Source organism: Aythya marila (assembly GCF_965140915.1).
Source record: "Aythya marila genome assembly, chromosome: W".
Lineage (NCBI taxonomy): Eukaryota > Metazoa > Chordata > Aves > Anseriformes > Anatidae > Aythya > Aythya marila.
The window spans coordinates 16,311,497-16,332,215 of NC_139081.1; the positions used below are offsets into that span (position 1 = coordinate 16,311,497).

At 34.3% G+C, this 20,719-nt stretch overlaps 1 protein-coding gene across 3 annotated transcripts in view; it reads right to left on the reverse strand.

Moving 5' to 3' along the window:
• The window catches only part of LOC309889409 (nipped-B-like protein), a 192,859-nt gene that overhangs the window by 70,872 nt on the left and 101,268 nt on the right, over nt 1-20,719 (reverse strand). For all 3 annotated transcript variants that reach the window (XM_082782223.1, XM_082782224.1, XM_082782225.1), the window contains 2 exons: nt 18,615-18,708; nt 9,446-10,075 (listed from right to left, as the gene is read on the reverse strand). In XM_082782223.1, coding sequence (XP_082638349.1) covers nt 9,446-10,075; nt 18,615-18,708 — 724 coding nt within the window. The remainder of the gene's footprint in view (nt 1-9,445; nt 10,076-18,614; nt 18,709-20,719) is intronic.

Genomic DNA, 20,719 nt, shown 5'->3' on the forward strand with positions numbered 1-20,719 from the left:
ACTCCCAGGAGCCCCTCAGGCTGCCAATTTGTTGCTGCAGCCCAGCCATCTTCTCAAGCAGTTCCTTGATCGGGGCACAGCTGCACCCATAACAGCCCTCTCTTCCCTCAGGACCCAGGGGGGCCTCCAGATTTCAGAGCTCCCTACAGTATCCAGTCTGGACTGAAACTTTCCCCCTCAGGGGATCCACCTGGGTGCCCACATGAGCCCAGAGAGGCCGTGTCCCCTCAGTCTGGGTTGCCGCCTCAGCCCAGCCACTGCAACGGGTGCCCACCATGGTGAATTATAAGTTGTAAAAGGTAGAGATCCCAAAAGAGAGGACAGGAAGAGAAAGGGAGGAGAAGATCCTCCCTGCACTCATCCCTTTCCCACTTGAACTGCCTGCACTAACTGCCAAGCCAGTCCTGTTTGCATGTCCCATTTGTGGCTCTCCCTAGGGACTGCTTTTATACTGTCAGGGTGTTGGCTGCTGTCAACCCTGGCTCCACCCTCAGCATGTCAGCTCCTGCCTGCTGGGGGGGGTGTGGCTGCAGCTCTGACTAAACAGCTCTGCGATGTGTTATTGGGTGGGTGGTTAGGGGTTGGCTCCATCCACTTCTGTGCCAGGAACCCTTGCTGCAGTTGATTCACGCAACGTCCTCGCTAAAATGTCCCTTCACTCTTCGTAATAGTTTTTTTAACAAAAGGAAGTGGTTAACCACAGAAGAGCTTTCTATGTTAGATTGGGCATCCGAGTCTGTTTTCAGATTTTCTTTTAAAAAACAATATTCTCTTCCCCCACCCATACCCCAAGAATGTAAATACATCCAAAATCATTCCTTGAATAAAATTATGACAGTTCAAAGTACTGTCTAATAACAGTTATTCTCCTATATATGCATCTTTTTGACTTGACAAATCCACCGTAGATGTTCTATTTACATGGCAACATGCTCACCAAAATGCAGTAACTTGGTGCTCAAAGCAAGATCATAAGCCAAGTCATTCTAAAACATAGTAGAAATGGTGTGTCAAATTAAAGGAGTCATCGTGATACAAGAAACTAAACATTACAAGAACCACAAGTTTGAAATAAAAAATAAAAAAGGTTAGCTGGATTTCCAAGCGGTTATGTCTCACCTGCCCTGTTATGAACAGTATTCCTGGAGACAGGTGTGGCCTTCATCTTTGGAAAAGTCTGTGTCAAAACAATGAGTACTTTCAGATTTAGAAAGTATTTAATTACTAAGGAACTTTTGCGCAAAAAAAAAAAAATTGCGCTGGAAAAAAACACAGATATCTCCAAATACATTTTTGCTGAAACTACAAGTCAACCACATGAAGAATCTCTATCCTGAAAACAAATATAAGGAAGCTGAGATATTGGAAGATGAGCAAATGTTAGGGACAGTCTGGATGAGGGGAACTGGATTAAAGAAATGTCTCCATTCTTCCATTTAACCTGAAATCTTTCCAAAGCAGCAGCCAGAACATCATTAATATTGAAGTTACTCCAATGTTACTGCTTTCTTGCAAATATGATGATTGTCTCAACTACCAGATTAAACTCTTTCAGCAAATAAATATAATAGGATGATAGCCTAAAAACTTCAAGAACTGAATGTTCTAGCAAACTGAAATGGGAAACGTGTCTTTTGAAAATACCTATGAAAAGGTAACAAGTCTAAAAAAGAAACACATGGTTGCAGAGCTTTGTTTTAGCAGAATGGTAACATTCCACTCTATCAGTAGTGTTTTATAGATACTAAAATCCAGAGATTTCTGAATGATCTTGAAGAAACAACAGTTAAATTATAGCTTCTCCATTTACACCTTGTAAAGGATTCAGTTGGAAACTTCAGATCCAAGATGATTAAATGTGTATGTACTCCTCTCCAGAACTACAAAAAAGATTGATCCTCAACACTGAATTCTGGATGAACCATTGTGATGACTCTAGTACAGTTACTTTCTTTTTGTTTGTTTGTTTTTAAAGCATAAAAATGTAGACTCTTCTATTTTAAAAACTGACATTCTTCAGAGATCATGAGGATATGTCTTCACTCATTTGAAATAACACTCATTTGCATTATTTAAATAAACAATTTATATCAAACATACCAGTCCTAAACAGTTAGTACTTCTTGTCAGACCTTCCATTTTTGAGCAACATCACAGACAAGTCAGCCAGAGGCCAATTACAAGTTTTTCTTTCTTAAGCTACCAATCAAGACTGGGAATTTTCAACAAATAACACATAACCATACTATTAATAACAAATATATGCTTACTGACAGCTGTTTCGCTTTTCCTAGGAATTTTTCATAGATCTCAAATTTGTCCAAACACCCTGTCCCACCAAACAAAAGTGTTTTGCAGACCACAAGAACCTAAACCACTCAATATAATCAGGATATAAGGAAGATTTAAATATGAAATTACTTTAATGGTACTGACAGATGACCTATCAGTGTAGTGAGGGCAAATACCTATTTTCATCTTTCTACTCCTTCATGAACATTCAGCATTACTGACCATGAGAGTTTGCTCTCACCTCACCTCCTCCCTAAAACAATATCCCAATATTCCAAAAACCAAAGAAATGAATAATCAAAGAGAAACCTTCCAATCAGTAGAAGAGATTCCCACATAAATAGCTCCTCCCCTTGAAGGAGAGACTGAGCAAACAGCTCAGAAATTTTAGTCTCACTGCTTGCTCTAAGAAGAAATTACTAAAGAATAAGAAACTACTAAAGAAGAAGAAACTACAAAAAGTACAGTGATGATCCTGGTATAAGAAGCCTTTCTGAACTGAAAACAACTCCAAATGCTCCAAAATAAACAAAGATCAGAGGGCTTCTAGCTGCTGCAGTTCAGAGGAAGGGCTTTCTGAGAATCTGAACAGAAACAGATGGTAATTTTTAGCAACCTGTCAAGAGACTTTATCAAGCTTCTGGTTACTGTGCAAAAAAGAAAGCCTATCAGAAGGAATGTGCAAACTCATTCAGGACAAAACACAAAAAGAATAAAGCAGGCTCTGATATGCCTTAGAATGTAGCAGATGTCAGAATCTTCATTTTTATAAAGTTTTGCTCATTTTCTTAAATATGACAATAATGTAATTAGTATAGCTGGAGAATGAAATATGATCTTAGGAATTTTTCTACTTCAGGATGTCTTGTAACTCATTATTCCCTGTCAACTATAGTAATACAGAAGAAATAATACACTAGAAAATAACAAGAATTAAACTACAGAAGAGTATAACCAAATATCTACACTTATTTAGAGACTGGAAGCTGTAATTTAACTTCCCTGAATTTAATACTGCTTTTACAATTAATATTATTTTAATATATTTATAAGATAAAGGTTTTTCTGACAAATGTTTGGTTTTATCCACGTGATTACTTTGTGAAAAATTATTGTTTTCCAAACTCAGTTGTAAAAAAAAAAAAACAAAAAAAAAAAAAACTGAGCAAAAACTGAAGTACAATTAATTTTGAAATACACAAAGCAGCACCTAATTTCACAAGAAAGTAAAACAGTAGGCTTAAGGAAAACTGCTTATTTTATGGATCACAGATTATCATAACCAATTATTTTTTAATCATTTGTATGAACAGCAAACTTTAATGACCAATTTTTTAATAAATTAAAATTTATTGGTGAACACATTTAATCTCCCTTTCAGATTTTGACTTCATTCTGACTTCATAACTTATTTCAATTGACTAGATCCAGTAACATTTATATTGTATGATAATGGAAAAGTTCCGTATCACCTTAGATTGATGTCAGAGTGAACTTGGTGACTATAATCTATAGAAACGCTGGGCTTAAACTCTTAATATGCTTTATTAATTATATAAATCATTACTTTATCAAGATTTAAATCCATCACAGAGAATTGACTATCGCAGAACAAAATAAAGTCATTACTGGGTAAGTAATGATATAAATCCTCCTATCTATTTAACAGGTAGAATAAAGACATATGCGATATGCAAATTATATTTAATTTTATAATCTTAGTTTATGTTACAGAAAATCAAAATAGACTTCTTGCCAAACTGTTGGGTTTTAGTTCTTTTCTACATCTGTTTACAAGAGCAGATTTCTGTTCTATCCTATGTAAAACACATCCTGGGATAAGTGTGGGAATTTGCTTTCATATTACACAAGAGCATCCAAAGAAAGTAAACACCATTAAAAAACACCTTTTTCTTTTTAACATATAAATGTGTTTTTCACTTGATCAGTACTTCATTATTTAAATATAAATATAAAGTAAATACAAAGTATTTTTTCCTAGATAGATAGAAATTTTGCAAAACTTCATTGCAATTTCTCTAGATAGAAGAGGAATTTCTTCCTCCTCCTTTTCTTAAACATCAACATAAAACAATAGAAGTCTCTCATCTATAAAAATTGGATGTCACAAAACTGCTTTTTCTTGGAAAAGTTACATAAGGTTACAGTTTCATCTATTTACATAACACTACAGTATATAGACCTAATGAAAATTTATATACACAAAACACATAATTCTCACATTATCTTACTACACAGAGACACAATGATTTAGATTTTACATTGTCTCCTCTCATCTTCTTGTATTAATGACTTTAATCTTCTGCAAGATTACTAAACAAATGCCTACACTTGTATCTCTACTTTTAAGGAAATAAAATCCCTATAATGTATTTTTGGAAATCAATGGTAATATACTGGTTATATTTACACATTGTCATTTCATTCATTAGCTACATAAAATTAGACATAAATTATTAATAGCATTATTAATTTCCTCTTCGGGAAACTTTGGGGGAGATGGGGAAAGGGGTGAAAGGGAGAGAAGCTGGATAAGAGCTTAAAAGGTAAGAGAAAAAGGTTACTTACCTATAACCGTAGTTTTGCTCCGGCAGATTCACACTCTTGGGATGTGTGTCTCTGCTGCTATTGGCTTGAAAGAAACTAAAAAAAGAAGGGCCAATAGCAGGCATCCAAATGCCCCCTAACTGATTCAGTTATTGGAAATAAAGTTATTGCAGCTTCACTTCTTCCTAATTCAAAGAATCCATAGTAAGATTCCACGGAAGTGGGTAAAATGGATCCTCAGAGGTAAAATAAATAGGTAACAAACCCACAGATATGAGTAGGTTTGTCTCATTTAAAAAAATGCTTCTAATGCTTTGAATGCTTTTAAGTTAAAAAAAAAAAAATATTAGCCTCCCCAATGAAATGGATAGTGATTAATGATTTCATAACTATTCTCACAAACTCCAGGGAACAGTGCCATTTACAAGTAAAAGTAAGACTCCTTAATCTCTTAAGACTTGTGCATTATATAACATTTTTGAAGCAGCCTAAAATCTAACAATGAACACACGATACTATGTATGGAATAACTCAAATGAAAATTAAGGAAATCTAAATTAAAAAAAAAATAAATCTAAAACAATTTGAAAAAAGAGACTCTGGAAAAAGATGTGTTCCTTTCTTTTTTTTTCAAGTAATTTTCAGGATTATCTTCCTTTTTAAAGTACTCAGAGCTCTTTTTAACATTAATATCTTAAATGGTTTTATTTTTGATTCGCAGTATATGGTGGTGGTTTTTGTTTGTTTGTTTGTTTTTTTAAAAAGCATGACAGATTTTGAAGTAGAAACCTTGAACCTGAAAATTAATTCTGTAGCACGTCTAAATCCTGAAGAGCAAGAAGAGCTTCATGTAATGTTCTGGGAAAGGTTTAGATGACTAGCTTTGAACTACTTGACTATGCACAAAAATAACCTGTTTGTATCTGAACAGCTGAAAAGCACAAGAACTGAGGTTACCAAAATGAAATTTCTCCCTCAACAATCCCCCCCCCCTCCCCCCCCCCCCCCCCAAATAAAAAAGATTCCTGAGAAGCACAGAAATTCCTGGGACATAAGTTTTTAAAACTCAACAGGTTTTACTGTACTTTCTTGGAGTAATCAACATCAGATTGTGAACTAAGTACAACTCCAGTTAAGTGAACAAAATGGGTTCAGAACATGGACCTTTGCTCGTTTCTGAAGCAATTCAAGAGTACCAAGTAGTACAGGAAACATGACTACTAATGGTGATTAGAAGAGAAGGAACTGTGTGTGAAGTTTCATTGTCTTTCTAAAGAAACTAGATCATCAAAATATCCTGATGTACCTAAGCAGAGGATGGTTAACTTCTTGTTGACTGTTGTGGAAAAAGATAATCCCTTCCTGTATTAACCCTTCAGAATCATCCATACCATGGCTGTTCTTTTTTTTTTTTTCTACTCAGATATTCCAAGTCTTGAAAAACAATAGCTGGATCTACACATGATATTATACATCTTTTCAAAATGGAAGACATGATCTAGTATTGACAATTTGTATCTGATGAGGACATACAAGCCATTATGAGGGGGGCAATGGGAAATGAAGACCTGAGGCATGACATGTTCCAGAGACTTATTAGTTTGTTCTGAAGCTATTAAACATAATAGGTGTAGTACACTGAAACTTTTGTTGTTGAGTGCCTTGATCTTCAAAATCTCCAATTAGTTTTTTCATTAACAGATACAGACAAGTTACTTGCAAAATTAATTAACAGACATCCTTGATGGAAAAAGTAGGAAGAAGAGATGGCATCTTGTCCTTCCACACAGAAGGCAAAGACAAAAGTAACTTTTTCCAAACTTTGTACCTCTCTATCATGATGAAAAGACCATATAATCCACTTAATCCAAGATACAAATAGATCAAAAGGATCGAATGACAAAAACAGAGCTCTGAAAAGCACTCGGGTATGGAGGCAGAAGGTCTATATTATAACATCTCTCCTTATGTATTTCTGAGAGACATTAGGTCAAATCTGCCAGATTTTGCATTGGTGATTTTTGCACTTTTTCTGGAAACAAAAGCATGAAAATCAGGTTCCAGAAAGATATGTTGCTTTTCAAAGAAGACAGCACTTCTGCAAAACCTGGTATTCCACCTCTGGACTGGAGGTTGCCTCCCACTTTGAGAGACTTTGTTTGGTGGAAGCTAAAAATATTCTAACAGTTTTGTTAGAATTAGGGGATTATTACAGAAAGTACTATAATTTCCAAAGGGTTCCAAATCCCCATTTCCCACCTGTCCCAAACATTTTAAAAGGACTTAAACATTCCCTTAGACAAGCGTAGCAGTTGTATAATTTTTGGCAAGAACTCACAGAAAATCATCTCCACCTCTTCCCTGGAATAAAAAGTTCCACCACACTACTGGTTCCAAACCTCAGAAAAAACATGTCACATCCATCTAATGCCTTACTGTTTAAAAAGTAGCATCTGAGTACCTTTGATGAAGCACTGAACTGTAGAGATTTCACAGCTAAAAAAAAGGACAGAAGAGACCACTAATCTATCACAACTTGAGTGAGTACAATTCCACTCAAAGTACTTTATGGAAGACAACAAAGAATGCCTACACAGAAAGCATAGCATGACTGTAGTATGTATTCCCATGCCTTAATTACAAAAGCAGAGAAGATGATTTCATGCAGATTTCAGCATGTGCTAGCATTTAAGTCTGATCTCTAGAGAGACACTTGCTACCTACAGCATCAACTAACACAATGCTTTCCTGCTCTAATTAGACAGAGTACATACTGCAGTCATACTATTTTCTGGACATAAAGTGATCTGAAGTTACAGTCTATGTACTAAGGTGCATAAATGCCAGGCTTTTGCATAAATGCAGTAGGCAGCTTCTCAAAAGTGAACAATGTATTTAGGTTAGGAGTTATTAGATATATTTCTAACAGACATATTCCCATAGGAACCATAGAGGAAGCTTCCTCCTGCAGTCACACCAAATCAAACGACAATAACTAAAACAATTCCTGAGCATATCAGCTTGTAGACATAATACAAACTTAAAAGCAATGAAAAAAAAAACATTAGACAAATATGATTCTTATTTTTTGGTAAAATAACAGCTTTTCAGGTAATTTGCCATGAGACTGGTAAAAATTCTTCTACTCAATATTTTCTGTATTCATGACTGAAAACTTGGCAGACAAAAAGAAAAGAGCTGCTGCCTAGCATAGGGACAACTTAATACCCGTGAATAAATGGTGATTGTTTGTTCCAACATAAGGCAGCAACTTCTTGAACCCAATCCATAGCAATTGCAGGAACTCAGTAAGAACCGAGACCTGGCAGAAAATGCAGGCAGTAAGTGAAGCGTAAGGTTGGAATCCTTATTTGGTAAGTTGGTTATCAAGCAGTGGTGAAGGGGGTAGATTGCATTATATAAAAATCACTCCTTTACCCCATAAAAGAAAGGAATCAGAGTCTACCTATGGCTATGTAATTATAGTAAACAAACTTCACAACTGAAGTGCATAATTTCCTGAAAGTCAGAACAAAAAAGGAAGAGTGTTTTAGTCTTGCTCTAAGTGTTTGAAGGCTGTTGCACACCATAAAAAATGCACATTTTTCTAGCTGTTTCTCAGCTAAAATATGCTGCAGAATCTACCCTAGCAGTGCAGAAATAAAAGTAGCTTTTGAAGAAACAAAGTATTAGGAGACAAACCACAAGCTCTCCATAAATAAATTTAAAATTACTACAAGAGAGGTAAGCAGAGCAGCAAAATCCCCCATTTAATTAAATCAAAATTAAAGGTAGTAGATCTCTTTTGAGGTGAACACCAATTTTCTCTATAGATTGACAAACAACGTTTTTAACAAGAGTTGATTTAGTTACCAAATAAGGAATATCTAAAGCGTTAAACTTAATATTTATAACAATTATATTCTAATTCTCATTCTCTCTCTTCAGACACTTTTAAGAACAGAAAAAAATCTTTGAATATGGAGAAAACATGCTCTCTCTGGTGAGCAGCTGAACAACACTGGATACAATATAGTAGTATATATTATCCAATCATTACAGTGCCTTTAAAAGAAGAGATGTGATTTTAATCTAACACCTTCTTCACGTTAGGTTCAAATGGAGATATGAATAGATGAGGATAAAAGTTTTCCTCTATTTTCTTAAATTAGATAACATAGATAATGAATAATTTAACTACCATAACTTATAACAAATTTTGACTTATAGTACATACTAGTGGGATTTTAGAAACTTTATAAATGATGTTAATTGTACTTCATTCGGTCTCATGGTTCAAATAAGAGTAGGTTAAAAAGAATTTTGAAACATAAGAACTTCACTTTCCATACAGTAAGATCCCAAATAAAGAATACCAACTACTAAAAATATGCATATATGAAATTACAGTCCATTGTTGGAGGGAAATTAAAATGAATATCATAGAAGAACCTACACTGAGCAAACAGAATTGAACTATGTAACAATAAAAGGAAGTTTTATTTTTATATATATATATGGGTTTTATAGGCATATATATATTTATATAATAAATATAGTGTATACACACACACAATCCTTTTACCTTTATCTTGCACTTCTTTTGAAAATCGCTCCCTTTCAATAGCTGATTCACGTTCTATCCGCTCAATTTCAGCCAATGCATCCAATTCTACTTCATCAAATGACGTTATAGTTCCTTGTTGCGAAACCTGTTGCTGCGTCTGTACCACAGGAGTTTGAGGCTGTTTTGCAGCAACTGAAGTGTTCTGTTGTAAAACAGGCACTTGTGCCTGAAGGAAAGCTGTCTGTTCATGCTGCGGCAAACACTGAGCAGTGTTTAGTGGGTGGTTAACATCCTGTGGAGTAACGGGTGTTTTAGAAGTCTGTCCTGGGTACTGCACATTAAAAGGTATATCACCCTCTGACACACTGCTGTTTTCCAAACCAGAAAGCATATCATCCTGCTGGTCCATATCCGAAGATCTTACACGAGAGAGTCTTAATGTAAGCTTAGTGGAGTTCTTGGAAGGAGAACTAATGATATCATACATTGCAGCTTTTTCAGTCTGGTCTTTTTCATCCTTGCCTAACTTCATTTTCTTTTGTTTCTTTTGCTTTCTTTCTGGAGAATCTAACAGTATGTCTGGGGGAACATCTCTAGGTGATGAATAAGGTGGATGCTGAGATTGTAGGATTAAAGGTGGTCTTGATCCTAGAATAATAATTCAGAAAAACTGAACAGTTATGTTGTTTCATATTTTATATAAAAACACACTAAATATAACCTACATAATTTTAATGTGTATTTGTACATATATCTGTGTTCACAAAAGGTCTAAATAAGATTGGTAGGAGACACATCATTCCTAGATCAAGATGTATTCCAGATAGTTACATTGTATTTCCTAGAAGTTTTAACAGTCCACCACAAATGGTGAAGGGATCATTTCAGAGAAGATGGAACAAAACCAACCAAACAAAAACACACACACAAAAAAAATAGTACTTGCAGGTTCAGAATATCAACTATTAGAAAATAGTCAATGAAAGTAAGTTGACTACATAAGTTGACTTCATAAGATCCAGTGATGAAGACAATGATCAGTGTACTGTTAGCCATTTCATCCACACATTGTTAAATTTAAAAGCAAACAAAAAAACAAACAAACAAATAAACAAAAACACCACAACAGTTGTTTAGTGAGGGTTCCCTAGCTTATGCGTCCATAGAAAGATGAAATTAGAAAAAGTCTTTAAAAATAAATTGGTCTTTCCTTCTTCTTTAACTTTGATTCTGATAGTTCATTTTCACACCTTTTTTTTTTTTTTTTAATATTCCTTGCCTTAGCTCCTCTCTTTCTTTCCCTTTTAAAATGTATGATTTTTTACTTCTATATGCACTCACTCCAGACTTTGAATATATCTAAAGAAATTTTTAAAAGAGGACATAAAAATGACATTTTAAAAGAGGACATTAAAAATCTTCTCCAATTCATCACTTTTTTTTTGTTCCTCAAATTAAACAAGCTCCCCATAACTTTTAGCCCAGAAAAAAAAACTTTGAAAAGCAGATAACATTTCAACCTTTCCCAACTATGATTTTAAGCTATAATTAAGCTATATTTTTTGGTTTAAAAAGGATTACTGGTGCATATAAAATAATAATAATAATAATAATAAAGACTAATATACTCCAGTCTCCTCTTGTTTAAACAAAGCAAACATTTATCTGATCCCATTCATCTACTAGGGAATACTGCTCTTCAGAAGGCAGTGACTGAGATTATTATTAGTCATTCTGTTTTAGGTCATTGGAAGACAGGTCCCCATGTGCTTCATTCAAGAAACACCACTAAACAAGAAAGTAGCTTTATTCTGCAGCTTAAATGTCTTTCAGATATTTTAAGAAATATTATTAATTAAACAATGCACTGACCTGTAGATGAAAAAAAGAATGGATACATCTACCAAATCTGCAGTTCAAATGAAAGGTGTTCCTTTACTGATGGCTTTGCAGAGGCTGCTATACTTTATTTTCTATCTCTAGTACATTCTGTGAGATATCCTATAGGGTCAGTATGTAGAGCTGGGTATAAAATGAGTTTCTCTTACCCAGTTCTCCTTGACCATGAGAAACAACTCCATATTCTGCCAATAATATCCACAAGGTTGAGAAGCCCTGTTTTGATTCATCCTGATTCTCTAGATCTTTTCACTACATTATTTCCCCTCCTCAAATTAGATACCATACCCAGTCACTAATACCAAAATCCAGGTTACACCCTACAAAGCTCTCTCACTTGCCTTCCACCATAGATTCCTATTCTTGTGATGCATGCATGTGGCATGCACACACACTTCTCCTAATTACTGTCTGTTTAAAAAATAATTTACAAGATTAACGAATAGCACGAATTGTTAGCCACTGATTTTCTTTAAGGTAATGAGCACCACTCACTGGAAATACAGGGTTCATTTTTCTTTCTACAAATATCAGAGGCAGCTCAAAATTTTTCAAAGAACTTACTGACATCTTACTCTTGAATTAGTACTTAAATCAATACTTCTGAAGTTGCAATAATGGAACACATTGTTCTACACAGTTAGGCTTCAAAGAGTGGACAGAGATTTGATTCTTCCTTGCCCTAAACTTTTAAGTAAATATGACAAGATCATTCTGCTTTAGTATTACTTTGCATTTGTCATGCTGAAAAATAACACTGCAGCAACAGATAAGTTTTTTGTTTTTGTTTTTGTTTTTTTAATCTTTGGGTAGACTTGAGGAGGTCAGAATTCAGTGCATTCCATTGAATGTACTTAGATTCCAGTTAAATGAAGAAACAAAGTACAGTTTTCCCTCTCCTAGGCAGCACTATGAATAATATAAGTATAAGCTGCATTTTAAGAGTATGTGTTCTGGCAATAACTTCACATATTTCTGAGATGACTACAGATGGTTAAGCCTCTTGCAATAAGTGGGCTTAGAAGCTACTATGCGTAGGCATTGAGGTGAAAAGAAATTGAAAAAGATGAAGTATTCTGGAACAGTTTCATTCTACCACAGACATTAACAGTTTTGAACATTTATCACACACTGAACATGTACCACACACTGTTGGATGCTTAGACTTGAGACAAAATATCACTCATTATACAGAGAGAGTTTCACCTATTACTGTTGAAGTCAGTCTGGAATATTTCCTATGGGAGAAGGCTTTGAGCTATTATATATCTGAGAACAAAGCTCTCACGAGACTTATTGATAACAGAAGAAATGTTTTTTATGGAAAGAATACACAGAGATATGATATATTAGCTGAAGCAGACAAGATTCCAAGGTTGAGAAGGTTTGTTCTACAAAATGCTGTCAGTGTAGTAAACCATATGATGATCTTTGGATATGATCTTTGTGAATGACCCCAGTTTTAGAACATTCTTTTATAACAGAGAAATATGTAGGTAGCTTTCCAGTCTAAATCTAGAGCTGTGCAGTAATTCAGAAGAAAAAAAGATCTGATTTTCTGTAGTTTGATAGTATCGACAAAAGAACCTTGTCCAAACTTTTTTGTATGGCAAGAATACATAAAACTTGTGAGATAAAAGGAGACTCTCCATTGTTTTGGGACGGTCATTATATCATTAGTGAACAGAAGATAATTATTGTCATCCCAATAATGATAAATATAACTTAGAAGCAGGTAACAACATAAGAAATCAGAACTCTACAAAGAACAAATACACCCATAAACAATACCTCCATAGTCTTTCAGTTAAAGTCATACTGATCACCCATGATAACTCCAGGATTGGTTCTCTACATTAATTAGTTTCCCTAGTGCTAGATGGCACTGAGAATGGAAGTAGTTTTATGAACTGCTTTAGCAATTTGTAAACACTTTTCTTTTCCTGAGACTTTTGACTGATTTCCTAACATATCCTTTATAATGCAAGCAACTATAAAGTGCATTGCATTAACAGTGGTTTAGCCATCTTAAGAATTAAATGTTTCAAAACCACTTCTTGTTTACCATGAAATGACTTCACTTGATCATTGTGTATTACTGTGTTACTGATCAGTAACAAACAAATAAGATCAGTAGCAAACAAATAAGCTTTTGTCTGGATTATACACAACACTGACATCTAAATCTTATATTTTTTTGTATGCACACTTTCTAATTATGCCACAGCACTCATATCTTATTTAACCATTCATGATACTTTCTCTGATAATCTTTGAGTCTCTTTAGAACAAAGACCACTTGCCTTTCAAAGCTGATGCACCAAAGTCCCACCACTGGTCAATTTCTTTGTTGTGATCTACACGGTTAAAAACAACTATTAAGGTTACCAGGAACTTAGGACCTGCATATTTAAAAGAATTACTAACTTTTCACTTTCACAACAACTTCAAAAGGATCACTCCAAATAGTATCTTCATATTCCTTTAAATCCCTTACAGGTAAAGGTTCCCAGATGTTGAAAGAAAGTCTTTCACCAATCGTACATGCTCTTTTGTAAGAAGTATTATTCCCTATGCATGAAGGCCAGAAAAAACTACTAGTGAACAAATGAAGACTGATGGATAATACTTGGTTCATAGCACACTAGAGAGAAACACCACCAACATTCAAGTACTGTGTCTTTTTAAATTCATAAAAAGTGATTGTCAAGACTCTGTGAACATTATTTAAGTGGGTACTAAATCATTATAGGTCAAACCTGGACACAGCATTCCAGACTTTTTACTGAAAAAAGTCTTTGGGAAAAGAGGCATTAATGAGTGCATATGTTCTACATGTGAAGACCATAATATCCATATTGCACTGGTACTGATGTCTGTTGGAAAAGCTAAGAACCTGGTTATGACAGAACCTGAGGAACATTCACAGATTACTGCCGAAAAACTTCAAGAGATGACAGTTATACTGTATACATGGAAAATATATATATAATTCTTTTTATTTAATATGATCCTATTAATCACCTTCACATAAATTGAATGTTTTCATGAAAATGTCATCAGACAAATTCACCCTGAAACCATTGTTAAACCAATTACACAATTGGTAATAATCATCTTGAGAATTTGCGCCTCCAGCACACTCAAAAATGGAAAAGTCTATTCAAAAGGATGGCAAATTACTGTCCAGACTATTATACATATACTGTATGATTTCAGTACATAGTAGGAGAACAACTTGTTTTAAGGACTGAGAAAATAACGAAGAGGTAATATTCCAAAGTGAGTTTGTTAAGAATAAGTATCATCAAATCGTAATAATGTCATTCTATAAAGCAGTAGATCTTGTGGATTAAAGAGAATTGAGTGTCATACCTGGACTTAAGCAAGGCTTTCTATATAGCTTCTCATATCAATTACACTAACAAACTGAAGAAGTATGGTCTAGGCAAAAATACTGAAAGATTGTAGTATATCCTATTGGAAAAATGTATTCAAAGAGTATCAATCGTTCTTGGTGAAAACGAATGAGCAGAGTATTGGTAAACAAATGCAGCTTTCCAGAGCACAGTCTTAAGAATAGCAGTATTAAAATATTTGTCAATAATGACTTCTCATGTAATAGAATTAGAGAGTACTTGCATTAATCTAATAATTATTATCTAATGATGATACCAAACTTTTGGTGTTGAGTGTCTGAGAGAGGCATGCAACAGTATTTAAAAACAGAATCAAATCTTCAGGACAGAGTCCCACCACTTTCTACTCAGCTTCAAATGCCGTATAAAAAAAACCAGCTTTGTCTGTTCCACCTTAGAATTGCTGTATTCAGAAGCATCTTTGTGTAAAAAGTTAAAACTTGTAGAAGCAAGAATGAATGCTTATTTTGGCCCTGTCAGAAAACACCTTTAAATAAATTTCTTCCACCTTTCTTTCAAAGGAGAGAGGGAGAGGTGATTTTTTTTTAACAAATACCTTTGTGAGCACTGAGGTATGCAACAGAGATTTGAAAACATTCTTTTTTCTCCTTGCAACCCACTATACATAGAGACCAAGTATAGAGGAATCTCTCTGGAGAAGTCTTATAAATCCCTAAGAATATAAAACTAGTATTTCCAAATTATTCAGAAAATAATAAAGCACTAATTGGGAAAATATCTGCCTCTAAATACAATTTGGATATGGCTGTAATTTTCAGTGTCTTATAAAGTGTTGGAAGGGTAATGTTGAAATATTTCCTGTAAGAAAAAAGTTTAACAATTTCTGGAGGGAATACAAATCATTTCCGGGAAGAAAAAAAAAAAGTTGCAAAATAGCATAGTTTAATAAGGATTGTTGCTATTCCTTAGAGATGTTTCCCCAGAAGTTAAGGAAACTGTATGGAAACAGGACTGTAAATATATGAGCATATATATGCAAATATATGCTTTCTCTCCAGAAAGCAGTGGACTAAGAACTTAGTGGAAGATTTTCCTTTATACACACCTTTAGAAGTTGTCTTAAATAACTAAATATTTTTTCCCGAAGTTCCCAAAGACTGGTAGGAAAGTAGAATAAACAGATAAAGGATTTTGATGAGTAATCCATCTCGGGTAACGGATGCCACAAAAAAATTTATGAGACTAGAAGAAGGAAATTGCTCCTTGTTAATTCTTCGTAGGAAAATTCATTCCTATGAATTCATCATAAAAGCAGATGTGGTAATAGATGATACCATGAAAGCAGAGCCACTATTCTATTTACATAGCTAAAAATCTAAAATTTACATTAAAAAGAAAGGATAAAGTCCAGCCTAAAATCTTCTGCATAAAACTTCAGCTGCTCTGGTACCTTTACTGAAGCAAAAGAGGTGAAGCAATAATTTCTGTAACAAAGAAACTTTGTTTAATTCAATAAGTGAATAACCAAACAAAAAAGCAAATATAACTTCTGTCACCTCAAATATTTTTCCTGAGTTACAAACAAAACTTCTTCCTCATTCAAATTCCATCAATCAGTCAGCTATCGTTCAGTTTTAAATGATTCAAGACTGTGCAACCACATACTCCAAATCTCCAGAAGTCCTTGCTATTTCCATGTCAAAAGTACAGAAATGCAGTCTGTACCTGTACCTTCGATAATTGCCTCACATTTCTGTACTATATAAGAAAGCTTAGATATTGTAATATCCTTCCCTGAGATATTTCTATTGACTGACGATATCTAGTACCATTCTTTTTGTCCTCCCAAACAAAAAATTAAATATTTTGCTAATGTTCTTTATCAAAGTTTGCAACTTGTCAACCAAACTTTCAAGGGCTAATGAGAGCAGCCAGAAAAATCTCAGCATAGATATTGTTGTTTGCTCATCACTGCAAAATTTATCAGCACAACCAACCACTTTCACTTCAAATCATAGGCCAAAAGCTCACTATCAGGGATCACATATTCTAAGCGATATTGTAATTATCTACACCTCTTCAATACACTTATAAAATGCTTGATTAAAGGAATAAAATGTCTGGCAAGATTCTTGCAGCATCAAGAAATGGTTCTCTCAGCCATTAATCTCAAAGAAGGCAAAATGGTAGCACCATTACTAACAGTATTTCAGTTGTGTGCTTTATCAATGAGAAAAGTAAATCTAACATACAGATAAATAAATCATAAAGCTCCTCTTGCACTTTTTCAGCCCCTCTAATGCTGAAACATTACAATCTGAAATGTACAATCAGATTGTTTTCAGAGGTAATCTATAATGATATCCTTTCAAAATGGGTTCTGAGACAATCAATTGAAACAGCTGCAATTTAACCAAAAAATAATTCAAATATTCTTCTGGCTGAGTAGTAATCATATATCTGAGTAGAAGTAGCTTAGATTCACAATGTTGTGAATGCTCTACAAACATGGATTTTGTGTAATGAGTTAAAGAAAAACACTGAGTAAAAGAAAACAACCACATTTAGTCTTTGCCATTTACACAAGTCTTGCAACAAGTCCTTTAGCACAAGACCTCCTAAAAAACGTTGCTGATGGAATGCTATACAAGTATTTCTCACTTGCATTTGAACCATGTTTTTTCCATCACTAACACAGTATATGTCTATAGAAGATGAACCACAGAGATCATTTTAGCAGTTACAGGATCATTGAATAATTCAGTTAAGAAGGGACCTCAGGAGGTCTTTAGTCCAGCCTCTTGCTCAAAGCAGGGTAAGCAAGGTCAGACCATCACGCAGAACTTTATCCAGCCTGGTCTTGAAAACCTCCAGGAATGGAAAATGCACATATTCTCTGGGCAACCTTTTTCAATGGTTTACTATCCTGATAGTGAAAAAGGTTTTCCTTATATCCAGTCAGAACCTCCCATTTCAATTGTCCATTGTATCTCATCCTTTCTACACACCACTGTGAAAAGTCTGACTCAGTATTTCTGATAATCTCCACATAGGTATGGGAAGGCTATTCTAAACTCCCCCCACTCCTAAGACCTGATGTGTCCAGGCTGAACAAGCCTAACACCCTCACCTTCTCTGTAATCTCCCCCATCTCCTGTTCTCCCTCTCAACACAAGCTGACCATCCAGAAAGACTCAATTTTGTTCCAGGGCTAAAAGAGAGGAAAGCACTGTTGCATCTTTTTACTATTAGCATGTAAATACATAAGCACTGAAAACCTGTATTAGTAAAAATATGCCCAACCCCCACCTTGCTAAGCCTCATGCAGCTCAGTCATTGCTTCTTAAGGATAATATTATAAACAGTAGTATACTTTCTATATTTTAGCATAAAGAATTATTTTGAGCAGATTCAACTGACGTTGCCCTATTCTTTCTCCACAGCTAAGGTTTTCAGGCTTCGTTTATGCTACATGTATTGTATTCACTGAACTACTGTTAATTTCATGTTCTTCAAAACTGATGATTGCAATCAAGACAAGCATTGCATGTTAAAACACTTAGAGCTGGTTAAGAGTTCAACACTCGTAATGCTGCCATGAAATCATTTATTATGCAGAGCAACCAAAAACATTCTTATAAACAATTTAATCCTCATATTAGAAAGGATTTTAAATCCTTCTGTCCTCCATTAATTTGAGCTATGTTTTGAAGTACCATTAATCAATTTTTGGACCTTCAGAAATTTCTTCTGGATCAGGGCTCAAAATGATTTTGTTACTGTAATCTAAAGACATACTTTCTAGTACTATTTGAAAAAAGATGTCAGAAGGACTAACTAAATACCTCTTTAAAGTCTGTTCCTTTAAATTGGGAAAAATACATTGATATATATGACTGCTAGACTACCTTTAGGGGCTCCATCACTTCCAGCTGGAGAGCAGACTGACTGTGGTGACCTCAAGGAAAAAGATGCAGCATTCCTTATTGAAGGATCGCCATCCTAAAGTGACAATGATAAAAAAATAACATCGTGAACATGAACATTTTATAAAATAAAGACTGAAATTAATACATACACTGATAAAATGGATTGGATGAAAAATCATACAACAACTATTAGAAAAACATTTATTTATATCAAAATCTTTATAAATTAGACTGCTATATAGGCAATATTCCAGAGCACAACAGCCCTAAGAAAAATTTATCACCAGAACATGCACACAAAAATAAATTTATGTACATATCTTCTGTTTGAAGTAATCACTTTCGGTTGACATTAAGATTACATTTAGGAAATTTTTGTTACAAGAACTCATAGTAAATTGTTGCTAAGTATGAACACTATATAAACAACTGAAACCAAGCATAAAAAGTAGATTTTTAAAACAAATTCAAAATTTTTTCCACTTAACCTGCCCTTAAAGCTTATCTATAATACTATCTCACTTTTACATTTAAGCAAACCAATGTTTTATATTTATACCCTCCAGCATACACACATCAGGACTGAACAAAATCTGTAGCACCCCCATTGCAGCAGCTGAGATAGTTTTGTGTATATCATAACTTGACTGATTTTAGCTTATTTGCCTGTCTTAACAGTTAGATAGGAAACAATGTGATGGCAATTCAGAGAAATTCCCCAACACAGCAAAAACATTTTACCGTCTTTTCAGTTTTGCACAGAACAACTTATTTTAATTCCTAATTTCTAAAAATTCCTAATTTCTAAAAAACGTAATAATATAATACCAATTACAGTGTAAGGATGTTCATGCTTTATCATCAAGAATGTAAATGTGATTCCCCCCCCCCCATCACTATCTTAAAATTAAATATGAAAGCCACTATTCAGACACACACACACCTTTTTTTTGCTTTTTTAACCGTTGTCATGGAGGCCTCTGCTGGTGACAAGTATGCTTATTCAGTCAAGAACCTTACTAAATTTAAATTTTTATAAAACAGTATTTCTCATTGCTAGCAATATCTATGGGAATGTTTTGGGAAAGAAAAAATTAACAACCCTTATATCTATGAAGAGACAATTTACATAAATTATAAAAAAAATGCAAAAAGTCTATTCTTTTAAAGAATAAAGTCATACAAGTGAAGCCTCAAATGATTTTAAGATTAATCATTTTCCTAATAAAATTGTGATTCTTGGTTATTTCATTAGCTAATATTCTAATGTGGCTCATATTGTGCTATCTGTACATACATAGTTATTTTATATAACTCCTTTTTATTCTCCTCCCCCCCCTTTTATTTTACCCTGAATTGTCTGTTTGTCCCTAAATACTTTTATCCTTATGAGTAGTTTCAACTTAATATGATAAGGCTCAACTGTAAGTTTCTACATGTTTCTATGAAAAAAAAAATCAGCAGCAGGCAGTAAAGTCAGAAAGCTAAATTGGTATTTGAAGAAGACAGAGATGGGGCAACTACACAGTCCCTTTGGCAATGACCAAACAGACATTTTTCACATGCCTAGTAGCAGACTAGCCACCATATATGTTACGTCTTACAAAGACATAGTTCATTCACACTGCTTAGAGCAAATGAAAGAGTTTGAAATGTATGGACTGAAGGTGCTTACAAGGCAAAGAATATGAATCCATAAGAAACCAGGTTTCACCATCCATGGGCAACTTAGAACACTTCCATTAGATTTTTTTGCTCCCACAGCAAAGTGAATCTAAAACTCATGCTGTGCTATTACACTTATTTTTGCAACAGTACTTGCAAAAAGAGCTGTTTCCTCGTGTGAAGAAAGCCTCATGTGCAGAAAGCCTCATGCGCAAAGAAATCTAATATTCAGATTCAATGCAATAAAAAGAACTACACCTTAAACTTACATGTGTGTCACTGCAAGCCAAAATGAATTAATTTCCTGCTGTATGAATTACTAGTTTACTTATGACTTAGCAACTTTTCTAGCATCTATGTTTCATTAAGACAGGAGAGGTCCCCTACACATAATTGCCAAGGACATAGGCAAAGATGTC